General features: G+C 41.1%; 1 protein-coding gene across 4 annotated transcripts in view; it reads right to left on the bottom strand.

Annotated features, from left to right (window-relative positions):
- LOC111223777 (thyroid hormone receptor alpha) overlaps positions 1-20417 on the bottom strand; it is a 29386-nt gene extending 8969 nt beyond the window's left edge. The window contains exons 1-5 of one of the 4 annotated variants that reach the window (XM_022748042.1): positions 20362-20417; positions 6591-6652; positions 4400-4521; positions 1926-2073; positions 166-371 (exon numbers count right to left, since the gene is read on the bottom strand). In XM_022748042.1, coding sequence (XP_022603763.1) covers positions 166-371; positions 1926-2073; positions 4400-4521; positions 6591-6652; positions 20362-20417 — 594 coding nt within the window. Of the gene's footprint in view, positions 1-165; positions 372-1925; positions 2074-4399; positions 4522-6590; positions 6653-10226; positions 10259-20361 lie in introns of those variants that run through there. The other 3 variants (XM_022748043.1, XM_022748045.1, XM_022748044.1) reach the window with 3 other exon arrangements.
- Positions 20418-22546: the final 2129 nt, after the last annotated feature.

Raw genomic sequence — 22546 nt, 5'->3', positions numbered from 1 at the left:
AATTTTTTGTCAGAGGAACAACAGAGTATCCGTGCATGATGTACAACTCTGCAAACTGAAAACCCTGCATTGAAAATATCACTGCTTTGACTTTCTTGTGAAACATTTCTGTTCATTACAATACACATAACAGTGATCTATACCTCCACAAAACTAAAAGCTTACCAGGAACTTGCGCTTCTGTTTCCAGCTGGAGCCCTGGGCGTTGGTGTGCCGGTGAGCCTCGGTTACCATCCTGATCAGGTCCCACTCTGCAGTGTCTGGCTCTGGCCTCATCTGCAGCGTCCGTACCATCTCCTCTCTCTTCCGTCTCTCTCGATTCTCCTCGATCAGACGCCGCTTGGCCACACGCTTCGACTCATCTAACACCACTGACAGGTGGGATAGGGGAAGAAAACATTTATCTGAATGAATACAGGGACGCTACAGTGGAGTTAATAATCACTTTCTTTGTTTTCTGTCTTTCTATTTGCACTTTATTTATTGGTCTATCTGTTTATCTGGCTGTTAGTGTTGAGTTTAAGTGCACGTTTTCTGGTTTGGTTGTGTATCTGTCTTTGCTTTGTCGGTAGATTGTGTTGTGTTCACGTAGTTCTCCTGTGTTTCTCCGTCTACAGCCATGTTAGCAGCTCTGTAAGACTGTATATAACGTGCTCACAGTGATGATGCTAACATGCTGATAAGCAATAAACGCCCTGTTAACAAATAAAGTGTTTCTGTCCACTGAAATGCTAGAGGGCTTTTATTTTGAAATAGTTACAGGAAGTGTTGAGTTCGTAACTTTCACCCACGGCTGGTCCAGCCAAAAATGAAATAACCTCAACCTCACATTTCTTGCAGGAAGGTGACAAAAAGAAGAACAGATGAATCCAAAAGAAAGGTTACTAGATTTTTAATATTCTCAGAATTGAAGCTAGACGACCTTCAAAACTCTAAGTAGAATATTGAAAGGGAGTCAAAGTGTCAGATGAACGCTGAATGCCAGAAAGATATAAATGGATTTTCCTTGGCTGTTTTATATTATTTGTGTTGGCAGAGGGAAAAAAAAAAGTTGAACTGTTGTACAAACACTGTGCATGATGCTAAAAAAAAATAAATCACTGCAATTCTTATTAGTCCTGAATACATGTTCACAAAAATCTTACAGAAAACATCTAGTTCTTGTTGCATCATATATGTTGTTACTCTTTCTATATATTGTATTCTTCATTGACCCTCCATGACGTCTGAAGTTGTTTCTTATCTGTTTATTAGTTAGCGGGCCTCCACTGCTGCAAATTACAGCACAGATATTTCAAGGACCACTGCTGCTACAGTAAATGCAATTTAAGCAACATGATGTGAGTGCAGTGTGCTGCAAGTGAAGTCCAGATGTTCTGTACGTTTTCATCAAAATATCCAGAGGAAAGGAAAACATTTCCTTTATCCACAGGAGCAGATGTACGGCCAAATCAATATCAGTGCCAACATGATACGAGAAGATGTTGGTGCGTGTGTGTGTGTGTGTACTCTGTTATTCATCTCTGTAACTAGTAAGACCGCAAGGCAGTGCAGTAAATGTGTGTGTTCATCTGTGAATACACATGATGCAGACAAATGTGGCACAAATGTGTCCGTTGCTCTGATCTAACGTAACTTCTGCTGCTAAGGTTGCACTGTAATATTTTTTATTTAAATTTCTTTATATATTTTTTTAGTTTTTTTTAGTACTGAAGCACAGCAGTGCTTTGAGCTAAATGCTAATGTCAGCGTGCTAACGTGCTCGCCAGGACAATGCTCACATGCTGACAATGCTGAGCAAGAATACATTTTACCACGTTTTCCATCCCAGTTTAACTTGTTCGCATGCTGGCAATTGCTAGTTGGCCACATTAGCATTCCCGTGAGTCTGTACTTGTGGTGGGGAGAATACACGAATAACTCACAGTCCATGGCCATGCCCACAGAGATGCACTTCTTGAAGCGGCACAGCTGGCACTGGTTGCGGGTGATCTTGTCAATGATGCAGCAACCTTCGTATTTACAGGAGTAAGACGGATGGAGGTTTTTCTGGATGGTCCTGCGGAAGAAACCCTGGAGAGAGCAAAGGGAATGGGAGAAAGAGAAGAAAAGATGGACAAAGGAGAGAGGGAAAAATAAAGAAAAGTACAAAATGAAATAAAAACAGAGATACAAAGATAATTCAGTGTTTGAGAGACATTCATAACCCCATATCCTCAAAATCAAATCCACCAGTTAGATTTTATTGTGTATTGATAACATAAAACAGCAGTTTTGATAGCATAAAACAAGTGCATTAAATGGGTCACATCACATGGCAGGCTGCTGATTGCAGGGCTGGTGATTGCAGGGCTGGTGATTGCAGGGCAGGAGCTTGTTTACCAAGACTGGTTAAGTCATGAAGTGATGGCATGACTAAACATCTCTCAGTAACCACTTTTATACAAGACAGTTTGTTTAGGATCACACTGCTGGAGTGGGTTTGTTAAAGTCTTTTATAAAGACAGGATCTTAAGCAGAGACGTATCGAGGAGGCAGGTAAGAGAAGTGGCTCTGGTATTTAGAAAAATCTGCTTGCACAGCAAGAAAGAAAAACTTTTTTGTTAACTGGTCACTCTCCAATCCATCCTCGCTCAAATCCATAAAAACTAAAAAGCATGCTCAACAAAAATAGTATAATACCAATACAATAAAACTTGTTTGTATTCCCTGAGGGAAAGCAACAAAGTGTATTTCTGCTATTGAGCAGCACAAACTAACTTTGAACCAAGTGGCAGTGGCCTTTAGCTTTAGTTAGAACGACTGATGTCAACAAAGCAACAAATCCCATCTTACTGAACACAAAACTGTTGTAGGAGGCTTTAACTGGTTAATTAAACCAGGAAAATTCAGTTAGCTTCAACAATACATGAAGCTTAGTGAACGTGCTGTCAGGAAGACTAAGGTCAGTCATTTGACGGTAGGCATTTACAATCTAATTTTGCCATGGCCTCTGTTGCTGCTGTCAGAGTTTAAAATGCCTCCTTTCTGGGCTGCTGTCAGCTATCATTTTAGAGCCAGATTTACCACGTCCAGTCAGAGCCAGAGCCAAACCAGATCCAATCCCATAAGCGCCTCAGGAAAAGTTTAAGGTCACATCCAACCGGCTTTTCAACCAGCTTACTTATCTGGAATATTCACATGCAGCTTCATGGGGTCGTAAACCCATGAAAGTTTACGACTGACTAGTTACATTTGTCTTCAGCTTTGATTATTTGTGCAAAAACAAAAGCGTTGGAGCGTGAACAGCTAAAGTAATTATGTCACATGTGAAGGGTGTTAAATATAAACTGATATGTTTGTTGAAATTGAAGTAAAATTGCTCATGACTAAAATAAGCCGTAGGAAGACAGTGTTGATAAGCTTCAAGGCTCAAACTGTGGTAATGTGGCAGAATTTAATTTCAAAATACTTGAACTGTCATGTCAGCAGTCAGTTTGAGTTGGAGTCATATTTTCCAAATGATGATGAGATGAGAAAAATCAATGAAAAAAACAAACAAACAACATACTCAAAGTCATGTTTAGTGCAGATTTGATAAGAGTTCTGTAACTATCTAGCTATTGTTGAAAACACTGTCTCCGGCTTATGTTCAGTGTTTCAAGTCCCTGGTTTTAACCCTGTGAAGTGGTCTTAAATGTCTAGCTACTTGAATGCTACGTACATGATGTTGTGCTAAAAGACTAAAGGCTAAAGAAGTTGGCATCCTCACCAGTTGTTGATTTGTGTAGAAGAACAAAGAACCAGCCTTGGTCTTGTAATGATATATAGAGCCCTTAGCCCTATTAGCCTAATAATATAAGGAAAAATGAATTATTCTAAAGTAATCTTAGCTGGCTTATCTTACATACTCAGATAAAGAGGTTAGATTTACTGTGTGTGTTATTTTTGGGATTTTTTCAGCAGCGTGTGTCAATTCTAACATTAAAAGAGAAAAGACTTTTAAGGAACGTAATGTGAATCTAACTTTTGTGATGTTTGCCCGGGGTGGTTGCTGGAACGTAAACATCCTCAAATCTAATACAGAAAAGGACAAAGCTGAGCTCTTCACTGCATCTAGAGACGGCAGTTCTCAAGGCATGTGATGTAATGCAGCACGTTAGAGCAGATAAACACAAACACAAAGTTGAATCCATTTCTTTAATGCTGCTGCTCTTGTGTTTCTGGTTTTGGAGATGGTAAAATCCAAATCTAAACTTATTGATGTATGATTATTACAGACCGCATCGCCTTAACATGTGGAGAAACCAAAAGCGTAACAGGGCTGCCATGGCGATTCCAGTTTCTAAAATATAATCGGACAATTACTATTTGAGGGAGTGGTTGAATGACTTAGAAAGTGGGAGATGTTTTACTGCACCTTGCAACCCTCGCAGGTGATGCAGCGGTAGTGGTAGCCGGTCGCCTTGTCCCCGCACACCACGCACGGCTCATCCTTCTCCAGGTAGCTGGGGATGTACCCTGGAACAGAGACGCTAAGAGCTATAGGAGAGGAGGAGGAGGTTGAAGCGGAAGACAGGATGGAATGAGAGAGGGGTGAACAAAGAGCGTGATCGGGGAAGGGCCCGGGCAGACGGTGAGGAAGTAGGGGTGATGATGGAGGTTTTGACATGAGCGGGGCCGGAGAGGAGAGGAAGAGAAGAAAAGTGGTAGTGAAGAGGAGGAGGAGGAGGAGGAGGAGGAGGAGGAGAGGAGAATACGATGGGGAAAAGGAGGAGTGAAGGAGGAGAGGGAGGAGGGGGCTGAGTGTTATCACAGTGGCCTCAACGAAGCTCCTGTGTGTAGGGGCTCCAAGAGACTGTGATACAGGATGGAACATACACTATATAACACTGGCAGTCTTTTCTGCACACACAGCTTATGAGGTTCTCAGTCACATTCCCAGAACTCATGAAAGATGCTTTTTCATCCCGACTTTTCATTTGCTTAATTTCTCTTGAGAGATGAACCGTCTCCTTCTCCATCCTTTTTAATTTCACACTCACAATATGTATGTGATCTCACTCTCTTTAAACTTTTTAACCTCTAAGCTGTCATGTTGTTGCACAAGGACTGACAGTCATCTGGACATGCTCGGACGGGGCTTTCCCCTCAAATAGAAAGCCCCTCGTAGTTTCTGTAGAGCACAGACATGCATGCATGTCTAAGCAACTTCTCCACCTGTACACACAGCTTTACACACACATGACCCAGTCTCCTATCACAGTTGCTCGTACTCTCTCTCTCTCTCTCTCTCTCTCTCACTCACACACACACACACACACACACACACACACACACACACACACACACACACTTCAGTGGTTTTTGGGAAGCTAGAGAAAACTCCAGGGGAGGGGATTTACTGAGTGAATCTTCTCATACAACGGAAGTGACAGAAAAAGTAGATCCACACAGAGCTGAGCAAGACATCCCAGAGCTGCTGTCGGCAAAACTTAATTCAATTTTTACGTCTAAAAATCTGCAGCTTTATTTATCAAGCTGTTAAAAGTGGAAGTTTGGATCTCAGTGAAAGATAAAAGTAAAAATGCGTCACTTTTATCCCTATAAGCATAATATAACACATTATATAACCCAACATTTATAAAAATTTCTTCTTGATTAAAAATACAAAGTGTAGCTTGTTAGGATTTTACAAGGCGGCAGTATGATCAGATTTAAAATGCCTAAAACAAATGAAATATAACTCACATCAATATATGTATTTCCTTTTTATGAATGAATTTGAAATTATATGACAGCATCGGTTTAAAGTGTAATCATTAAGCTTTTGATAATTGAACAGTTTTCTTTAATTGTGATAAGAATTTTTCATACGACAATCTTTAAATAATTCAAGTAATAGAAAGTAAATAGAAAATGTATATTGTATTTCACTTTTTTTTATTTGTCTGTTAGTATTTTAAATCTTGTATAATGTAATACAAAATGTCCTCTAGCAGAGGCAGAATTTCTACTTCAGGTTTAGGATTTTTTATTTTTCATTTTTGGCCAATTTCCTCATGATTTTAATTACACATAGTTACATGCCACTTTTTGCAAATCTGTATGTATGAACTGCTGCTGGGGATATTCAGGACTAATAATAATGACACAGCCATGGAAAAATGAGGCAGGTTGAATCCTTGCAAAGAACTTATTATTTTTTACTTCAAAATTGGCTCTTTAGGGCATTCATAAGTATAACTCCCAGAACTTAAAGAGGACAAAACCTCTTTTTTTATGCCAACTTGTCCACAGTAACTGGTGTTACACATGCTTTTCCCTTGAGCACTAATGCTCCATTTTGTGCTGTTGAAATTTTCACTCAGGTTTAAGCCACATTTGGCTTCGAGAAGTGTCGGAAAATACAAATGAAACAGAGCTGTGTGTTTATGTGATTCACACTGGGCTATAATATGAATTAAATCTACTTAAGGCTACAGTGAACGCTGGTCAAATCCTGCAGCACATGAAACAACTGAACATCTTAAAAGAAACCCGTTTTGAATTGTTTGTTTGGAGGCGACAAAACCACAAAGCAGGTGAAGGCAGAAATGACGAATCCTTACCAGACATACTCTTCACTGAACACTGGCTGTTCTTCCTCTTTCTCTTCGGCACATCTGGCCATCTGGGAGGGGGGAGAGGAAGAAGATGAGAGAGGGAGAGTGTGAGTGCGATTATTATTATCATTTTTTTTTGATTAATAGATTGAACATCCAATCTACAAGAAGTGAAAATCACCCATCTCATTTACCCTGAGCCCAAGGTGACGCCTTCAAATTGCTTAGCCCCTTTACTACACGTCTGTAGTCTGGCATTGTCTGTGTGTCACCACTGTCTTGACTATTTGATGAATTGCCATTCAGGTTTGTACAGACATTCGTGGTCCCCAGACGATACATCCAACTGACTCTGAAGATCCTCTTTTCCTCTAGCGCCGTCATGAGCTCGACAATTTATTTAATTATATTTTCACTGAAACATCTCGACAACTATTGGACGGATTGAGTGAAATTTAGTAAACAAATGTTAGCACGCTAACACGCTCGACTAACACGATGCACATTGTAAACATGATAGTTGCTTAACATCTACAGGCTAGCATTATCATTGTGAGCGTGTTAGCATGCTAATGTGTCGATATGCTGGTAGTGTGACACACAAACTGTGGCTTGCTAATTTCAATGAAGTAATAGCCAGCGTTAACGCTAATACTGCGGTAACCATTAATGGCTGGTATGGGACTGTTTATGGACGGTCACAACTGCAGCCATCTTTTTGATAATAAACAAACAAAAAGGTGGCCTGGCTGCGGAGGAGTTACCTCTACACATCTTGACTGGAGAGTCTTCTGAGCAGTTTTCTCCTCTTTGTGAATTCATTTTTACTTATGCCCAAATACGATTTTTTCAATCACATAGCCAATTTCAAAAATATAGTTTTTAAAGACTAATACACCTTGTGCTTTCAGTGTCTGTATGGGATACTTGGAAACGAAATTGAAAGAATCATACCTACACCAGTAAACATACACACACACACACATATGCACACACTCTGCACGTATGTAGACAACACACATACTCCCCCTTTATAGATAATTCCTTCCCTCATCTCCTCCCCACCTCCTATCTCTTCCTATAATTCTCTATCCTTCCTCTTTTCTCACTCTCACAGGATGGAGTCTGCATTTGCTCCTGGCAGCAGATTTGGATTACCGTCCTCTACCCCCATGTCTAGTTGTTTGCTCTGCCACCCGCCCCCTCCCCCCATTCCCATTTCCCTCTCTCCCCCATAAAATCTCTCTCCCTGTCCCTCCTACTTTTGTTACTCCCTACGTCTTTCTGTCTGCTCCCTCTTTCTCTCCGTCTTTTCCTCCCAGTCATTTCTCTTTTTCCTCTCCTCCACCCTATCTCCTCTTCTCCCTAAACTTCCATCAGCAGTGTTAGGTAACACTGCTCCACACTCCTCTCTCCCCCCACCCCCTCTCACTGGCTGTCAAATCCACTTTGCTCTTCCAACCAAAAAAAAAAAAAAAAAAAAAAAAAAAAAAAACCCCTCTGACGTCTCTGTCTTTTTCTCGGTTCTTGCAGCTCTTCACGGTCAGGCAAACTTATTAATTTTATTGCTGTGCACATGCTCAGGCAGTAACACTGTGGGAAACCATCGCTCTGGTTTGAGATCACTTTGTGGTGAGCTACTATAACAGGACAAAACTCCACATTATAATTTCTGCATCTGTTAAAAACAAACAGAATCTTCGATAGACCTCAGTTTATGGCAGCTGTGTTGACAGATCTATGTCGGCCATATGCTTCTACGCACTATAAGCAGGCAGGTAAATATGGCCTTCATCACTTCTAGAGTCATTCATGCAAGCGCTGTGAGCCCTGAGTCAAAACTGAGCATAATGAGCATAAAAAACTACAACACTGTCTGTTAGGAAGTAGACAGGTCAATGAAAACTGCAAGAAAATGTGCTCTGTGCAACAATCAGTGCTTTTCAATATAGTATTTTACTCATATCTGTAGTGTATTGTGGTCTTATGATAATGAAAATCGATTGTTTTAATTACACTGTACATGTAAAAGCCCAACAAGGGACAAGAGTTGAAAATTAGCAATAGCTATAAACTCACAGATCAGTTTCATGTTTTGTACTGGAACTGATAAAATGCATTGTCCCTATTAAATAAATAAACAAACAACAAAAAAAGAAACTTAAAAAATACGCTGCTGTTCGTTCATTCATTCATGTTTGGGGACCGTAGAACAATCTGCAAACGCCACATCTGACATATAATCACCTGCTTTTCCAGTTTTTATTGTGAATGTGTGAGCAAACAGTTATCCAGCAGACATGGACAGAAACATTATCATCCCATTGGAACTTTGTTTAAATCACCTGACGCAGTATTTCCTTTCACTTTTTAACTCGTGCAGTTCACAACGATAATGCTGGCAACTCAAGATTAAAACAATTTTCAAAATAATGGTTTCTTGATTTCAGACAGGTGGATGAATGCAGACTTCTCATTTCTAGCCAGTGAACATAAAGTCTTGTCTGTTGAAATGCTAATTAGATTTGATCTGCTGTAGCGAGCCAATCAAGCTAATGTAGACTTCATGGGTTGACTTTGACTTGACACGACTTTGAAATGTGTCCAGCGTTAATTCTTTTGTAGTAAACTACTTTGCCAAAAATGCTAATGTTTGTAGCTTTGGTCAAAGCAAATAAATGCATTGTTTAATCAATTATTACATGTTTATTGCCATTTTTTTCTTCTTATTTTTGCTTTTGATGAGTGTAAAAGTTGAAACAACCATCCAAACTTGACACGTCTCCCATTACGCATAGTTATTTGGTCCATTGTGATTATTGAAAATATTGCCTAGTGCAGCTTTAAAGCTGCTGTGTTTAGAGTTTGTCAGTCTCAAAATGTAGTTCTTTTGGATGGCAATACAATTAAATAAAGACTGGACAAATAATGGCTATAAATAACTACCCTGTGTTACAGTTGCAACAAGGAGCCAGTCTATAGCTCTGTCCTGAGGGCATCAGCTGAAAGATCATCAGATGTAAGATGCTGGTGGGGAGGGGTGGGGGTGGGGGGGCTCTGACAAAAGCTTTGTTAAGTTAGCATGGTTTATTGAATCATTTACATGCATTAACACCTCCTGCACAATTTACCCCCCCCCCACCCCCCCACCCCCACTACACTGATAAGGCACCATGTTAAATCTCACCAAATGAACATAATGTACTGGTCTGGGGGAGTTTCCCTGCTAATTACTTTAGCAAAAAGAAGGATAGCAACAAATTAGTTTATAAAAAGTTCCTCAAGAATCATGTGAATAATTAGATCATTTGTTTTATTTGATAAGTCCAGACATTTTATTAGATGAAAGTACTTTAATGTGATAATCACTGGAAATCCAATTTGTTGACTAATGACGGTAGTGAACTCAAGATTAATACATTTGTGTAAAAACAGCCAGAACAATGACACAAACTGAAGGAGAGGGCAGTCCGTCTTAACTGCACCTAAACACAACACTTAATCTGTTGTATACATGTAGTACAGGATATAGATGCCAGCGGTGGCACGCACACACGCACACACACACACACACACCCACACACCCACTGTCAACTCACAGAAATAGACACAGACATGTATATCCACAGCGTGCACACCAACCTGTTGATGCAGTATGGCTGTAAGATATGCATGGTGCTCCCTTTGCAGGAATATCAGAAGAGGAGAAATGTAACCCAGCAGCTCTTCCTGCTGTTTCAGCCTGCCAGCAGTCGAGTTGAGTCAGTGCACGTGTCCCATTCAGCCTAGTTTTTACATGAAAACCAAACTGTTGTTGTTGCTCCACTTGGGCAGCACAACAATAGTTCCACTTCTTCAAGAGCAGACGAGTGAAGCAAACAGCAGCTTTTTTGCTGATCTGTAAACCTCTAGGAGTAGGTGCTTAAATCCCCGGCCACCGCCATGCTGAACCAACCTCCCCGTGAACTGGCTGCTCAAGTTGATCCCGGCTGAGTACAGTAGAGTCGAGCCGCGGAGCCTCGAGCTGCTGCTATCAGCTGAGATATCCGAGTCAACAGTAGCTCCCTGCCTCAGACTGGCTGCTGGGAGGAATGGCTACTCTGTTTATTCCCTCCTCTCCCCCTCTCCCCCTCCCTCTCTCTTTCTCTCCCTCCCCTCGTCACCTCCTGGTAACATGCTCTCCGTCTTTCTCTGTCATCACTACACACCTCTTCTACCTTGTTTATGTTCTCTATCACTTCCTGTCCTTGCTTTACTGTATTCAATTTGTCTTTCTTCTATTAAACACCAAAATCGCTCAAACATCCGTCTTCCTCTATTCCCTCCATCGCCTTCTCTCCGTCTCTGTCACCTGTCATCCCTGCTGATATTTCTTACATTTGACTCCTGTCACTTTTTCCATTCGTGCCCTTTTCATTTCCGCCTTTCTTCTGTTTTGCTCTTTTCATTTTGTCCCACATGAGAGAAAAAAAAAAAAAAAACCAAAACAACGTTGCCACTCTACATCCAAACTCACTTAAGCTTTAATGCTAACTTGATTACATAACAGCAGGCTGATGCAGTCTCTCCAGTACAGCTGAGTGAAGTCTTATGAGGACACAGGGATGCTAGATATCTCATCAATTGAATTAGACTGCTCTGTGATCTCTTCTTGCTCCGAGTGTAATCATGACTAGTTATCATCAAGGACGTAGTTGCAGCAGGAAAACAAAACTATCTTGAGGTGTGCACCTGATTGATCACTAACAGGATTTATCTGAGGCATAAAAGCTGCGCTGCGATTTAAGCACCCTCCAATGCCGTAAACTCCCAAGTGAAAGCACTCCAGTAATAGCTGGCTGGCTGCTAAATAAAGGCTGAGTGTTGGAATTACCTCCACTATAATGGCAAACAGGGTAAATTTAGCCAAATGTGTACTTACTCCGTCACTACATCAACAGCGTCGTGTCACGCTCACCGCCTTGCTGCTCTGGCTTTCTATTTGTTAACAGAAACACTGCTCTCACTCACAATATGATTTCCATTCACCTCCACTTTGCCGTTTTTTCAGTAACAGTCAATGACACCTCCTGCAGCAATTTTTCACCTTTAAACCGCTGACGCACAGTAGGGGAGGGAGGTGGGGGAGGGTGGGGTGGGGGTGGTGGGGGGGGGGGGTGTGGGGCAGGGGTGGTGGGGGGGGGCAGTGGGGTATTAATGCCTTATAACTGCTGGCAGGGTTGCGATATGAAAATACCTGTGCAGGAAATGTTAGGTTTCGTTGACAGTTGCTAAACATAGATCAGAAGAAGGGGCGTATTAAAGGCGACTGGAGTTCATTGGTGAGAGGGAGCATGACTCCTGTTGTACTGGTGGAATTAGTGTTGCAAGGAAATTACATTGACCTGGATTTCTCGAGGTAAACATGGTGGAAACTTTTAACAAGACTGAAGCAACAGTCACAACCACAAAGTGACATTCGATCGTCTGCGTCAGCGGTTTCCAACAGGTGGCCCGTGAGCTACCAGCAGCTCAGCCAAACGTTCTCAGAATATAGTCTGTACAAGCCGTGGATGCACAGTTCAAACTTTAAGCAACACAAGCGCGCACACTCCAGATGCAATTCAATCAAATACACAGACATGTAGTCAAATGAGTCACGCTGTCAAGTTTGTTTACATGCAGTGAGAGCAACTCTTCCTGGTAACACAACAGATATAAACTAAACTTCTCCAGCAGACAGGAAATATGCTGCCGTGGATGAAGCGAATCGAGCTGTGTGATGTGTTTAATATGTGTTTCAGCTATAAGCCATGATGATGGTGAAACTCGTTCATTGATTTCCCCATATTAAATAACAAGACTATTTAACCGTGAGTGCCGTCATTTTTCTTTCTCTTGTTGAGTCAGCTGTACGACCGCGCACCCGATACAGCGCTCAGCTTTTGGAGCTGCGCGTGCCGCCGCTGTTCGCTTCAGAATCCTACAACGGCAAGACGGTACACATCGGTAATAATAATACTACTCCTGCTGCTGAAGTAAACTCACCACAGAATGGAGCCTTAAAATGTTTTAAATCTAGAATCACTGCCTCGTCAGTTGCATGCTTCCTCCAACCAGTGAAGTTGCAGGAAATATGGTCACAGTCTCTCCTCCTGTTCCTGATTTACAGCGTTGAATAATGGCCAGAGGTGTTTCTGCAGAGAGAGCATCCCGATGTCACAGTGAAGTTGACCTTTGACCATTTGGCTATGAAGTGTCATCACCTCCTCATCATCTTATCCCATTAGACATTTGTGTTCAGTTGTGTCATAGTTAGCGAATGAATTTTTTTGAGTCATGGCCAAAAACATGTTTTGTGAGGGGTGACAGTGACAGTGACCTTTGACCTTTGACCACGAAATTCTAATCAGTTCATCCTTGTAGTGGAGTAGATGTTTGAAACTAATTTGAAGAAATTCCCTCAAGGCTTTACTGAAATCTCCTGTCTACCAGGCCAAAACTGCGTGAGGTCTCCATGAAGTGTTTTGTGCCAAATTTGACATTCCCTGGCCGTCGCCGGCGCGGAGGCTTAATAATGTGCTTGACATATGACGGTGAAATGCTCATCTGTTAAACATTTATATTTAACTTTGCTGCAACTGCAAAGGCAGGAGGGAACGCGAGGGCATCAGTTCAGACAGAGTGGTACAGAGACACAGGACACCAGGCCCTTTATGAAAAAGTGGCACTACAGAGCAAAAGAAAACATCTTTTCTCTACAGGGCGGGATAAAAGTGCAACAACAGGGCAGGAAAACAGGCCGTAAACAGACTTTTGTCATTGTTAATCCTTCTTTCCAGATTGGCTTGTAAATCGAGCGCAATTATAAAAAAAAGTAATCCTAAACCCTTCAGCGTTTTGTTGTTTTCCCAACTGTCAGAGAAAAGTGTCGCTGTTAAACGGTGAATATTTCCTTTGTCGCCTTTCATTCCTACTCCTTTTTCTCCCTCTCCTCCCCTCTCTTCCGTTAACGTCTCCTCCATTTTACTGACAATGTCACCTTTTTGTCAGACCTCAGCCAGGCCCCCGACGGTTTTAGCAACACCTCAAGGTAAATTCCACATCGTCAGCGATCTGTCAGACGTCCAGCACACTGAAGAGAAGGGAGCAGCGCTGAAAATGTGCTTTTAAAAAGGACAGAAATCGCTGCTTTTGAATTTAGATTTCCGATTTTCAGCTGATCGTGAGCGACCGAACAATGGCTCAGTGTACTGTTAAAAAAAATCACATGACTATCATTCGACACACAGTTGATAGCGGGGGAACGTGTCACACGCTAATCCACCGTGTCATATGTGGTCATGTGTAAAAGTTCAAAAGCCTCCATGGCTGTGACGAGCCTGTGAGTGTCAGCATCGTTAGCATAGGGAAAGGTTATGTGGGGTCTGACCTCTGTGATTTTGACAGGGTTCATACAGTCGCTTTCCTCTGGTGGTTACACAAACACACATACGCAGACAGTGTTATGTCACTATCACTGCTGGTGTCCAGACAATTATTTCCTAGAGGTTAAAAACAAAGAACAGTCAGACTCAGTGGACTATAAAATATCGAGTGTGGATGTTAAAGGAAATATGTTCGGACCGGTTTTCCCCTTGTCTCCCAAAGGGCCTGTAATTATGAAATAGCAATAGACACACGCTTATTTCCCGTTTAGCAGAGTTAGATGAGAACATTCATACATCTCATGTCTGCTATGATAAATATGAAGTTAGAGGCAGCAGCCGGTTAGCTTAGCTTAGCATCAAGACTCTGTCCAGAGTTAATGTGTTATTACGATGGATTTAACAAATGACAATATTTAATATTCAATTCAAGTCAATTAATTTATATAGAGCCTGTTCTGATAGTGAACCAATCAGAAGAGAGGCTGACTGCTTTCTGGGTGAACCACTACAAATACAGCAGGTACACACTCAGAGAAACCAAATAGGTTGGATGGTGGGTCCAGGTGGGCGGGGCTTGGGGCATGGCTGAAAGCTGTGACTGCTTTGTTGTGACATCACAAAGTTACAGGAAGTCCTGAAGGCTCATTTTAAGGCTCAGTTTCTGAATACAGGCTGTGTGCATTTCTCTGTGGACTGAGGCTTTGATTATTAAGTATTAATAATCTATTAATATAGAACCCAGACCTGCTTTTTAATCAAAAAAGGCATGTAAATCTTACTTTATACAATATGGGACCTTGAAATAGACATTTCAATTCAACAGCTTAGGAGGGCTCTATATTGTTTAAAAAAGTAGCTTCTGTAGGAAAATCTGAGGATTTTTTGAAAAGAATAAACAATAGAACAGATATATGTTAAATCATTATTGTTTGTACTCCCAAACTGGTTCTGTAGCACGTTCATAAACAAGCACAACACTGATTTTACACGTGACGTCTGTTCACTCTTCATGAGGAGCATTATTCAGCCTTCTAAACAGTTGTATAACATCTTCTGGGGCTTCAAGGAGCCTTTCAGTGGTTGAAAAAACCCCCAGATCTGATAAGGCTTATCCAAGCTTGTTTAAAATTGGCTTGAATTAAAAATTTTGCACAGAAAGCTTGCATTACAAACTAGAGTTGTTGGGTTTTGAGCTGTGATACTGTCCTAGAAACTGTAGCCCCTCGGGATGTTCTCCATGGTACATCTGTAGAAAATCCTGAAACTCTGTTGGCCTGAGCCAAACTTCCTGAGCTGCCTCAGATAATAGATTCACAGCTGTGCCTTCTTAACCACAGTTCCTGAGCGTAGATCCCATAACAGGTTCTCTGTGCTGTGCACACTGAGGAACAGAAAAGTGCCAACTCTCTCTTTCTGCCTCTACTAATGGAGGAATGCTCGCCTGTAATCCACCACCACCCGCTCGGTCTCACTGCTGTTGAGGGAGAGGTTATCTGGCTGTTGGTGAGCTTCGTGATAACAATGAAGGCGTGTGGCCTTGCTCAGAGTTACAGGGTCAAACATAGGACGAGCAGCACGAGAGGAAACAAGAAAAAAACTGATTCATGTAGTTTGTTTTTAAAGTTGACTCGGTTCTAAGAGTACACAAGCAGCTCTCATGTGATGGATAACTTTCACACTAAAATCCAATGACATCATAGCATTAAATTTCATTGAGGAGAAACTTTGCCCACTGTGCCCCAGGCCGAAGGAAATCGCCACAGTAGCCGTGTCTCAATTAAGAGCCCTGAACCTTCAGAGGATGTGGTCGTAGACCGCGAAGGCTGAAAGACGGTCTGGCCTACAGAGGATTTCTCCTTTGTGTCACCAGCTGATCCCTCCCTTACTGTTGCATCACAAAGCACCACTCTTGTCACATAGCAACCACAACACCACGTAACTTTTATTTACAAAAACAGAAATATAGGAATTTGTGGTCTATGGCAGTAAAACACTAACATGTGTTGTGCTATAGTTAATGAAGAGAGAAACAACAGGGTTTTCATTATCTGACGGTTTCCGACACAAACTGACATTTATCCAAAGCTATTTCAAACAACTTGCATTAAAATAAATATTGGACATCCGGAAACATTTAACATCTTTATTTACACCTTGGCACAAAAGAAATCGCTCACTTCTTACTTCATTAATTTGCTCGTGTCACATACACACTTCAAATGGCCAAGAGGCTTGTGGAATACTACACAGCTGTTGTTGTGTTTTGCTGGTGCTGCAGCAGCTAATAAACTCAATGTACAACTACAAAGAGGTTACCTCAGGGACCTCACTGAGAGAGGAAGAATGACCTCTTGGAAGAGGGATGAAGCCTATTTGTCCATTTTACAAACAAACAAACAAACAAACAAACAAATGCTATTCTTTTAGAAACTTTAAAGGCCCCATATTTTGAAGTGTTGATCCATAAGAAGATATATTTGTGGTTTTAAGAACCAAAACTGATCACAACATAGTTTTACATCTCCTCTCTCAGGTTTCTCTCGGGAGCTCTAGCATCAACAGGTGAGCCAATCAGAAGAGAGGAGGCTCTGAGTCTCTCTTACAGACATCACAAAGTAACAGAAGTCTTGACGGCTCGTTTTAAAGCTCAGTTTGTGAATACAGGCTGTGTGCATTTCTCTGTGGACTGAGCGCTTTGATACTTTCATAGTATTAATATAGAACCCAGACCTGCTTTATAATCAAACAACACATGCACATCTACCTTTATACAATATGGGACCTTTAAGTGACTTTTACACTTGAGTTCAATGTATAAAAAGAGCTGAAAAGCATAATGCAATTTTAACAAAGATATAATAATAATCCCATGCAGATGTTCTACCAGGAAGAACATCCAAAAGCAGCGAGGCTCTTTAACAGAACTGAAATCAGCTCAGATCTCCAGGACAAGAGCAACAGAAAAGCTAAAACAACATCCTGTCTGTAGGTGCCTGTATTCAAAGTGCACGCTTTTATTTTGTCACTTTATTCTTAACCACATATGTAATAGTCCCTGTTTGCACACGTTAACAGATATCTATGTAAGCTTTCTTCACAACTTTGCCGCTTTTATCAAGATCCACATTCGTCTTGACAATAAAAAAATAATCATGATCATGTTACTTATTCGGACTCTGCTTGAGACCAGGGAAACAAAAGCCGCTGCCAAACTGAGACCAAACCAGTCACCTCTGTTTCATCTGTGTAGTCCAGAAAGTCATCAGAACAACACCAGCCTTCATGACGTCATTTTGTTGGAATCTAAATTTGATTTAAAAGGATTCGATTTTGATATTGTTTTCATGTTCCCCTCAGACTTCTTCAAAAGTCTGATGATAAAGTGGTGCCGTGAGGTCAATGATTAGTATTTCACTTTACCAATAAACAGGCACAGACAGATACGACTCTCTCATTTGCAATATGAAATACAGCCCCGGAAAAAACTTTAACAGACAAATACACACTTATGCACATACACACACACACACACACACACCCACTCACACAAACACAGTTGCAATCCTTCCATTAAATTGTTAATTGAATTGCAATTGTGAAAGTCAACTGTGTCTCAAAATACTCAAAGGCTTCACACTGCAGTTACTTTTGAGACACGCATGCACACACACGCATGCGCACACACACACACACACACACACAGAATTCTATTTCAGTATCCTCTTCTTCAGGCTATATGAAGCTTTGCAATGTGTGCATGAATGTGTGTGTGTGTGTGTGTGTGTGTGTGTGTGTGTGTGTGTGTGTGTGTGCGCGTGCATGTGTGTGTGTACCCAGCATTGCTCTGTGACTCAGAAATCACAGAGGGGAGGGGTCAGGGCATGAGGCAGCGCTCGCAAGAACACGTGCATGCTCAATGGTACTCTGCACTGTGTGCACACACACGCACATGCGCACAAACACAAAGCAACAATCCCCTGTTGATGTCACATATTGAGGCGTCCTGAGCTGTCCTCTGCTTTCTGTGCCTCCATCTGCCCTCACTGCTCCTAATCCAGCTCTCTCCACTGCACTAATCCACACACACACACGCACGAACACACGCACACACATGCACGCACGCATGCATGCACACACACACGCACGCACGCACGCACACACACACGCACGAACACACGCACACACACACACACGCACACACACACACACACGCGTGTCTATAGCTGCATAAACATGCACATTAACACACAAACATCTCAGAACAGATTGATACACCTTCATACACACATTTACATTCATGTTCAATAATGCAAACCCATCTGCTCACACACACACACACACACACACACACACACACACACACACACACACACACACACACACACACACACACACACTAGACAGGCCTCTGCCAAAGCCCAATTATCTCCACAGTTAGATGCTACTTTGACATTGTGCCAGCCACATTGCACACTACCTGCATGAGGGTAACCATGGCGATGGTTACAACAAAGGTCAAGTTGTCATCAAAGTCAATACTTCTGGTTCTGCTAAAAGCATTCATGTGCACGCAGCATGTTTTGGTATGAGGAGAAAACCGAAAGCTTTGGCCTGATGTTAGTGCGAGGTGAAAGGTTATAATTTCAGACAGTGAATTCCACGCCACTGCGGCCTTCGGCTTTCGAGGTTCAGCACGCCAATGTAAAAATACGGTGGTATGCACAACAACTTTTCTTTTCTGTTTTTCATGCAAAAGTTGGATAAGAGTGGAAATGTGGTTTGGCTCACTGTTTACACAAAAGACCCCGACAAAATCTGTAGAATCAACAACAACAGCTCGACAAACTTCACTTTCCAACTGCATTCTTGTACACCATCTTCAGGACAAGACTGTACAACATAACAGCAACATTATCAGCAACAATAATACTGTAGTTTCACGTTATACAATACATATATATAATACAAGACATATCATGAGTGAAATAATCAGTAAACACCATGACTGAGTATTTCCACTTTGACCTGCAGTGAACCAATGACAGTCTCATACAAACAGATCCAGACAGCCAACCTTGTCAGCACAGAGAGCGAGAGTTTGCATTAGCACAGCTGCTAACACTCTGTCAACCACTGAGGGTTACAAGCTAACAAACAACATAAACAAATAAAAGATTCTAACTACACTAACCATTCTGATACGTCTGCTAGTCTCAGATTTCGGTCACAACAGATTCAGAGTGTGAGTCTCTCTGATGTTTCCTCCTCTAACCATCTTGATACTTTCTGCTCTTTCACCTGTCAACATGGAGTAAGCAGCAGTGGTGGGCGGGGCACAAGCTCTGATCCCAAATTTCTCCATGAGGAAGTAAGAGTAGATGTGCTTCCAGCCCCAGTTTTCCTTTTATTTATTTTTTTACTTTTTATGTGGGAAAACCATGTTAAAGAAAATATTAATCATAACAGAGGATTAACCAAGAGGGTGTGTGATATCTTCAGTGTGAGGATAATACACTGAACATGGTGCAATGTGTCCGCTAATAAACTTTATGTATTTTTATTTTATTATAATTTAATATTTAAAACTGTTTTTTTTGTCCTCATCTGAGTATGTTATCCTTCTCTCTTGTCATTACTTGTGTGTGGTCGTCGTTGAATTCATCATAGTTTTAAGTTTTGGCAGAAGTTTTGTTTATTGTGAAAACAATAAACTATTTATCATAAAAAATAAAAATTTTGGGATAAAATATGGGATTTAACTTGCGCTGCGAATCTGCATTTGCTTCTTCATCGGCTCTGAACTCAGACTCAGAATTTAATGAGTGTGTGTGTGTGTGTGTGTCTGCACGTGCTGGAGAAACAGAGAGGGCACAGATGGCAGCGTGACGGCGTGTTCTGCCACCCCCGTTACCTCTTTGAGAAATACACCCCCCCCCCAAACTGCACTTATTAAGTATTATTATTATTAGTCATATTCTCTTTTTCCTTTCATTAAATCATCACGCCAAATTTATCCTGAAAACACGGTCGTGTCAGGAATGTGAGAACAAATCATTTGAATATCTACTTTGGAAAAAACAAAAAAAAGTTGTTGATGTACCTCTCTATCCTTCATCCATCCATCAATCCATCCATCCATCTACGCCTGCAGCTATTCTTTCATCTGTCACTTCTGTCAAATCACTGTTAATCTGCGCTTTCCTTTCATGTTTACATCAAAGATGAATACATGCACACACACACGTGCACACACACAAACACATGCACACACACACACACACACACACACACACACACACACACACACACACACACACAGGCAGTACAATCCATCACATTCCATTCAACACACACACAAACCCTCTCACCCTTTCTCCTCCCCCTCCGAGGAGTTGCTATCCTGCTTGTTGGACATTGGCTCCATTCAGCCTCGGTACCGTCCAGCGGCCAATCACAGGACAACGAGGCGGACCCCGACCTCGCCAGCCTGCTTAGCATTCGCCGGCGGCCCCTTCAGTAGACAGCCATCTGAGAATCTGGGCAGTGATTGGCTGGGAGGAGCAGGGTGGGCGAGGTGTCAGCTGAAGCAATAGAAAGCTGTAGGGGCAGAAAGAGAAGACACAGAAACATGGTGACATTAGCATTACATTTTGAATGCACATCATTATGTAACATTTCAAACGTAGTTTCTACACTTATTATAAATATACACCACGTCAGTCCTGCATATTTACATGCAACCGTGTCAGTACTCACAGTTTATACACATTATCTAAATAACAATTGTTTTTTCTCCAGATTTTATTCTAGGACATTTGTTTGTGTTCATCTCATCGTGTCGTCACAAGGTTGGATTTAATGGTAAAGGGAGGACTTTCATTATATTAGCTTTCAGCTAAGTAAACCTTTCTGTGCTCTCCTGAGAAGGAGCCACTGGATGGAGATGACATCACAGGAAAACTTTTCATAGTGGGATTGTTACTGTTATTGTTCCTTCCAGGGTCCATAAGAAATGAATTACTACAGCAATTTCATGTGGATATTATGTGTGTAAATTATGTAAAAATGTAAGTGAAGGTAGTATTATATACAGTACATGTGCATATATGTATGCACTTACTGTACCAGTCAAAAGTTGGACACACTCACAAGGTGTCTTAATTTTCTTAATATTTTTAACAAATTATTGAAATAGTTAGAAATATCAGCCAGTTTTCTTTGGAACATAACATTTTATTACTTTACTCATTATATTATTCAATGTTTTCCATAATTTCTTTATCATTTTATATTTAATTTATTTTGTTTTGATAGAACCTTTTCTATTACCTTTATCACTGGGCAATATTTCTGATTAAGTTTCTCATCTAGCCAGAGACTTTTAACTGATCTGACTGTCACTGACTGTCACAGTGGGTCTAAAATAACATGAAATGTTCTGACGTACTGTATGTGTTCATAAATCGCAACTGAACTACATTTTCCCCTGTTTTCCCAGAAATTTGTGTGCAACCTTTTAAAGACCTGGAACTTACACAAAAACATTAAATGTGCTTCTCAGATTGTCCAGCGCTGCTGCTTATAATGTCTGACTATAAGAAAGAGAGTCTGCAGCAACGCTAGTAGGTCTGTGAGGCTGCTAACATGCTTGCAGTAGCAATGCTTGCTAACATGTTGATATATATGTTTTGTTGATATATTTTGGTATGATTTTTACCATGTTCACCATCTCAGCTTAGCATGTTAGCATGTTAGCATGCTAACATTTGCCAATCAGCATTAAATACAAAGTACAGCTGAGACTTTGGGGAATATCTGTAGTATCTGTGTTCCAATAAACTACCAATGTTTATTTATTTATTGTTGCGTTTTAGTCATACCATACCTATTCAATTATTTATATATTTTTCCTCAATTTTGCATTTTTTTAAATTGATGTTTAAATCCCTTTTCATCCTCCATACCTCTGACCTAGAGGCTGAGTTACACAGAACTGCCCTGCTCAGTGGAACACAAACACTCGACAGGCTTAGCCCAGTATTTGTAGAAGATAAAGAAGCTCAGTATGTTTGGTGGTTTTGCTGAGTTTGTGAACAGTCTTCGAAATTCAATAGACAAGACATTATGAGTGGCGCTGTGATACACTGGCCACCTGTCCAGGGTGTATCACGCCTCTGGTAAAGTTAATGGATGGGCTTTTGTTTGTTAGACACAAATGTCTCCACTGTATTTATAGATGTTGTTTACCTTTGATCAGCTGTGAAGGGATTTCTTCAGTTCAGACTGAGAAATCTTTTTCACATGTGAAAACCTGCTCTGAAAGAGACTGAAACCAAACTGAAAGGCACAACACTCCAGAGGTCAGACCCTTTACACAGATTCATCCTTTAAAAGACTTCATAGTGGCTCCCCCTCTTTCACAATGCAGCCTCTATGTTCACTGTGCTCTGGTCACCGCTACAATCCTGGATCTATTGACTCCAGCCAAATCTAATTTACAATAAGCTACTTACAAGTCCTCTGAAAGGAATTTAGGATAAATTGTATTCAACA

This window comes from Seriola dumerili, unplaced genomic scaffold (genome assembly GCF_002260705.1).
Source record: "Seriola dumerili isolate Sdu_G_001 unplaced genomic scaffold, Sdu_1.0 BDQW01000113.1, whole genome shotgun sequence".
Lineage (NCBI taxonomy): Eukaryota > Metazoa > Chordata > Actinopteri > Carangiformes > Carangidae > Seriola > Seriola dumerili.
Note: the sequence above shows the minus strand (reverse complement) of the source record. Positions and strands in the feature narration are given on the sequence as shown.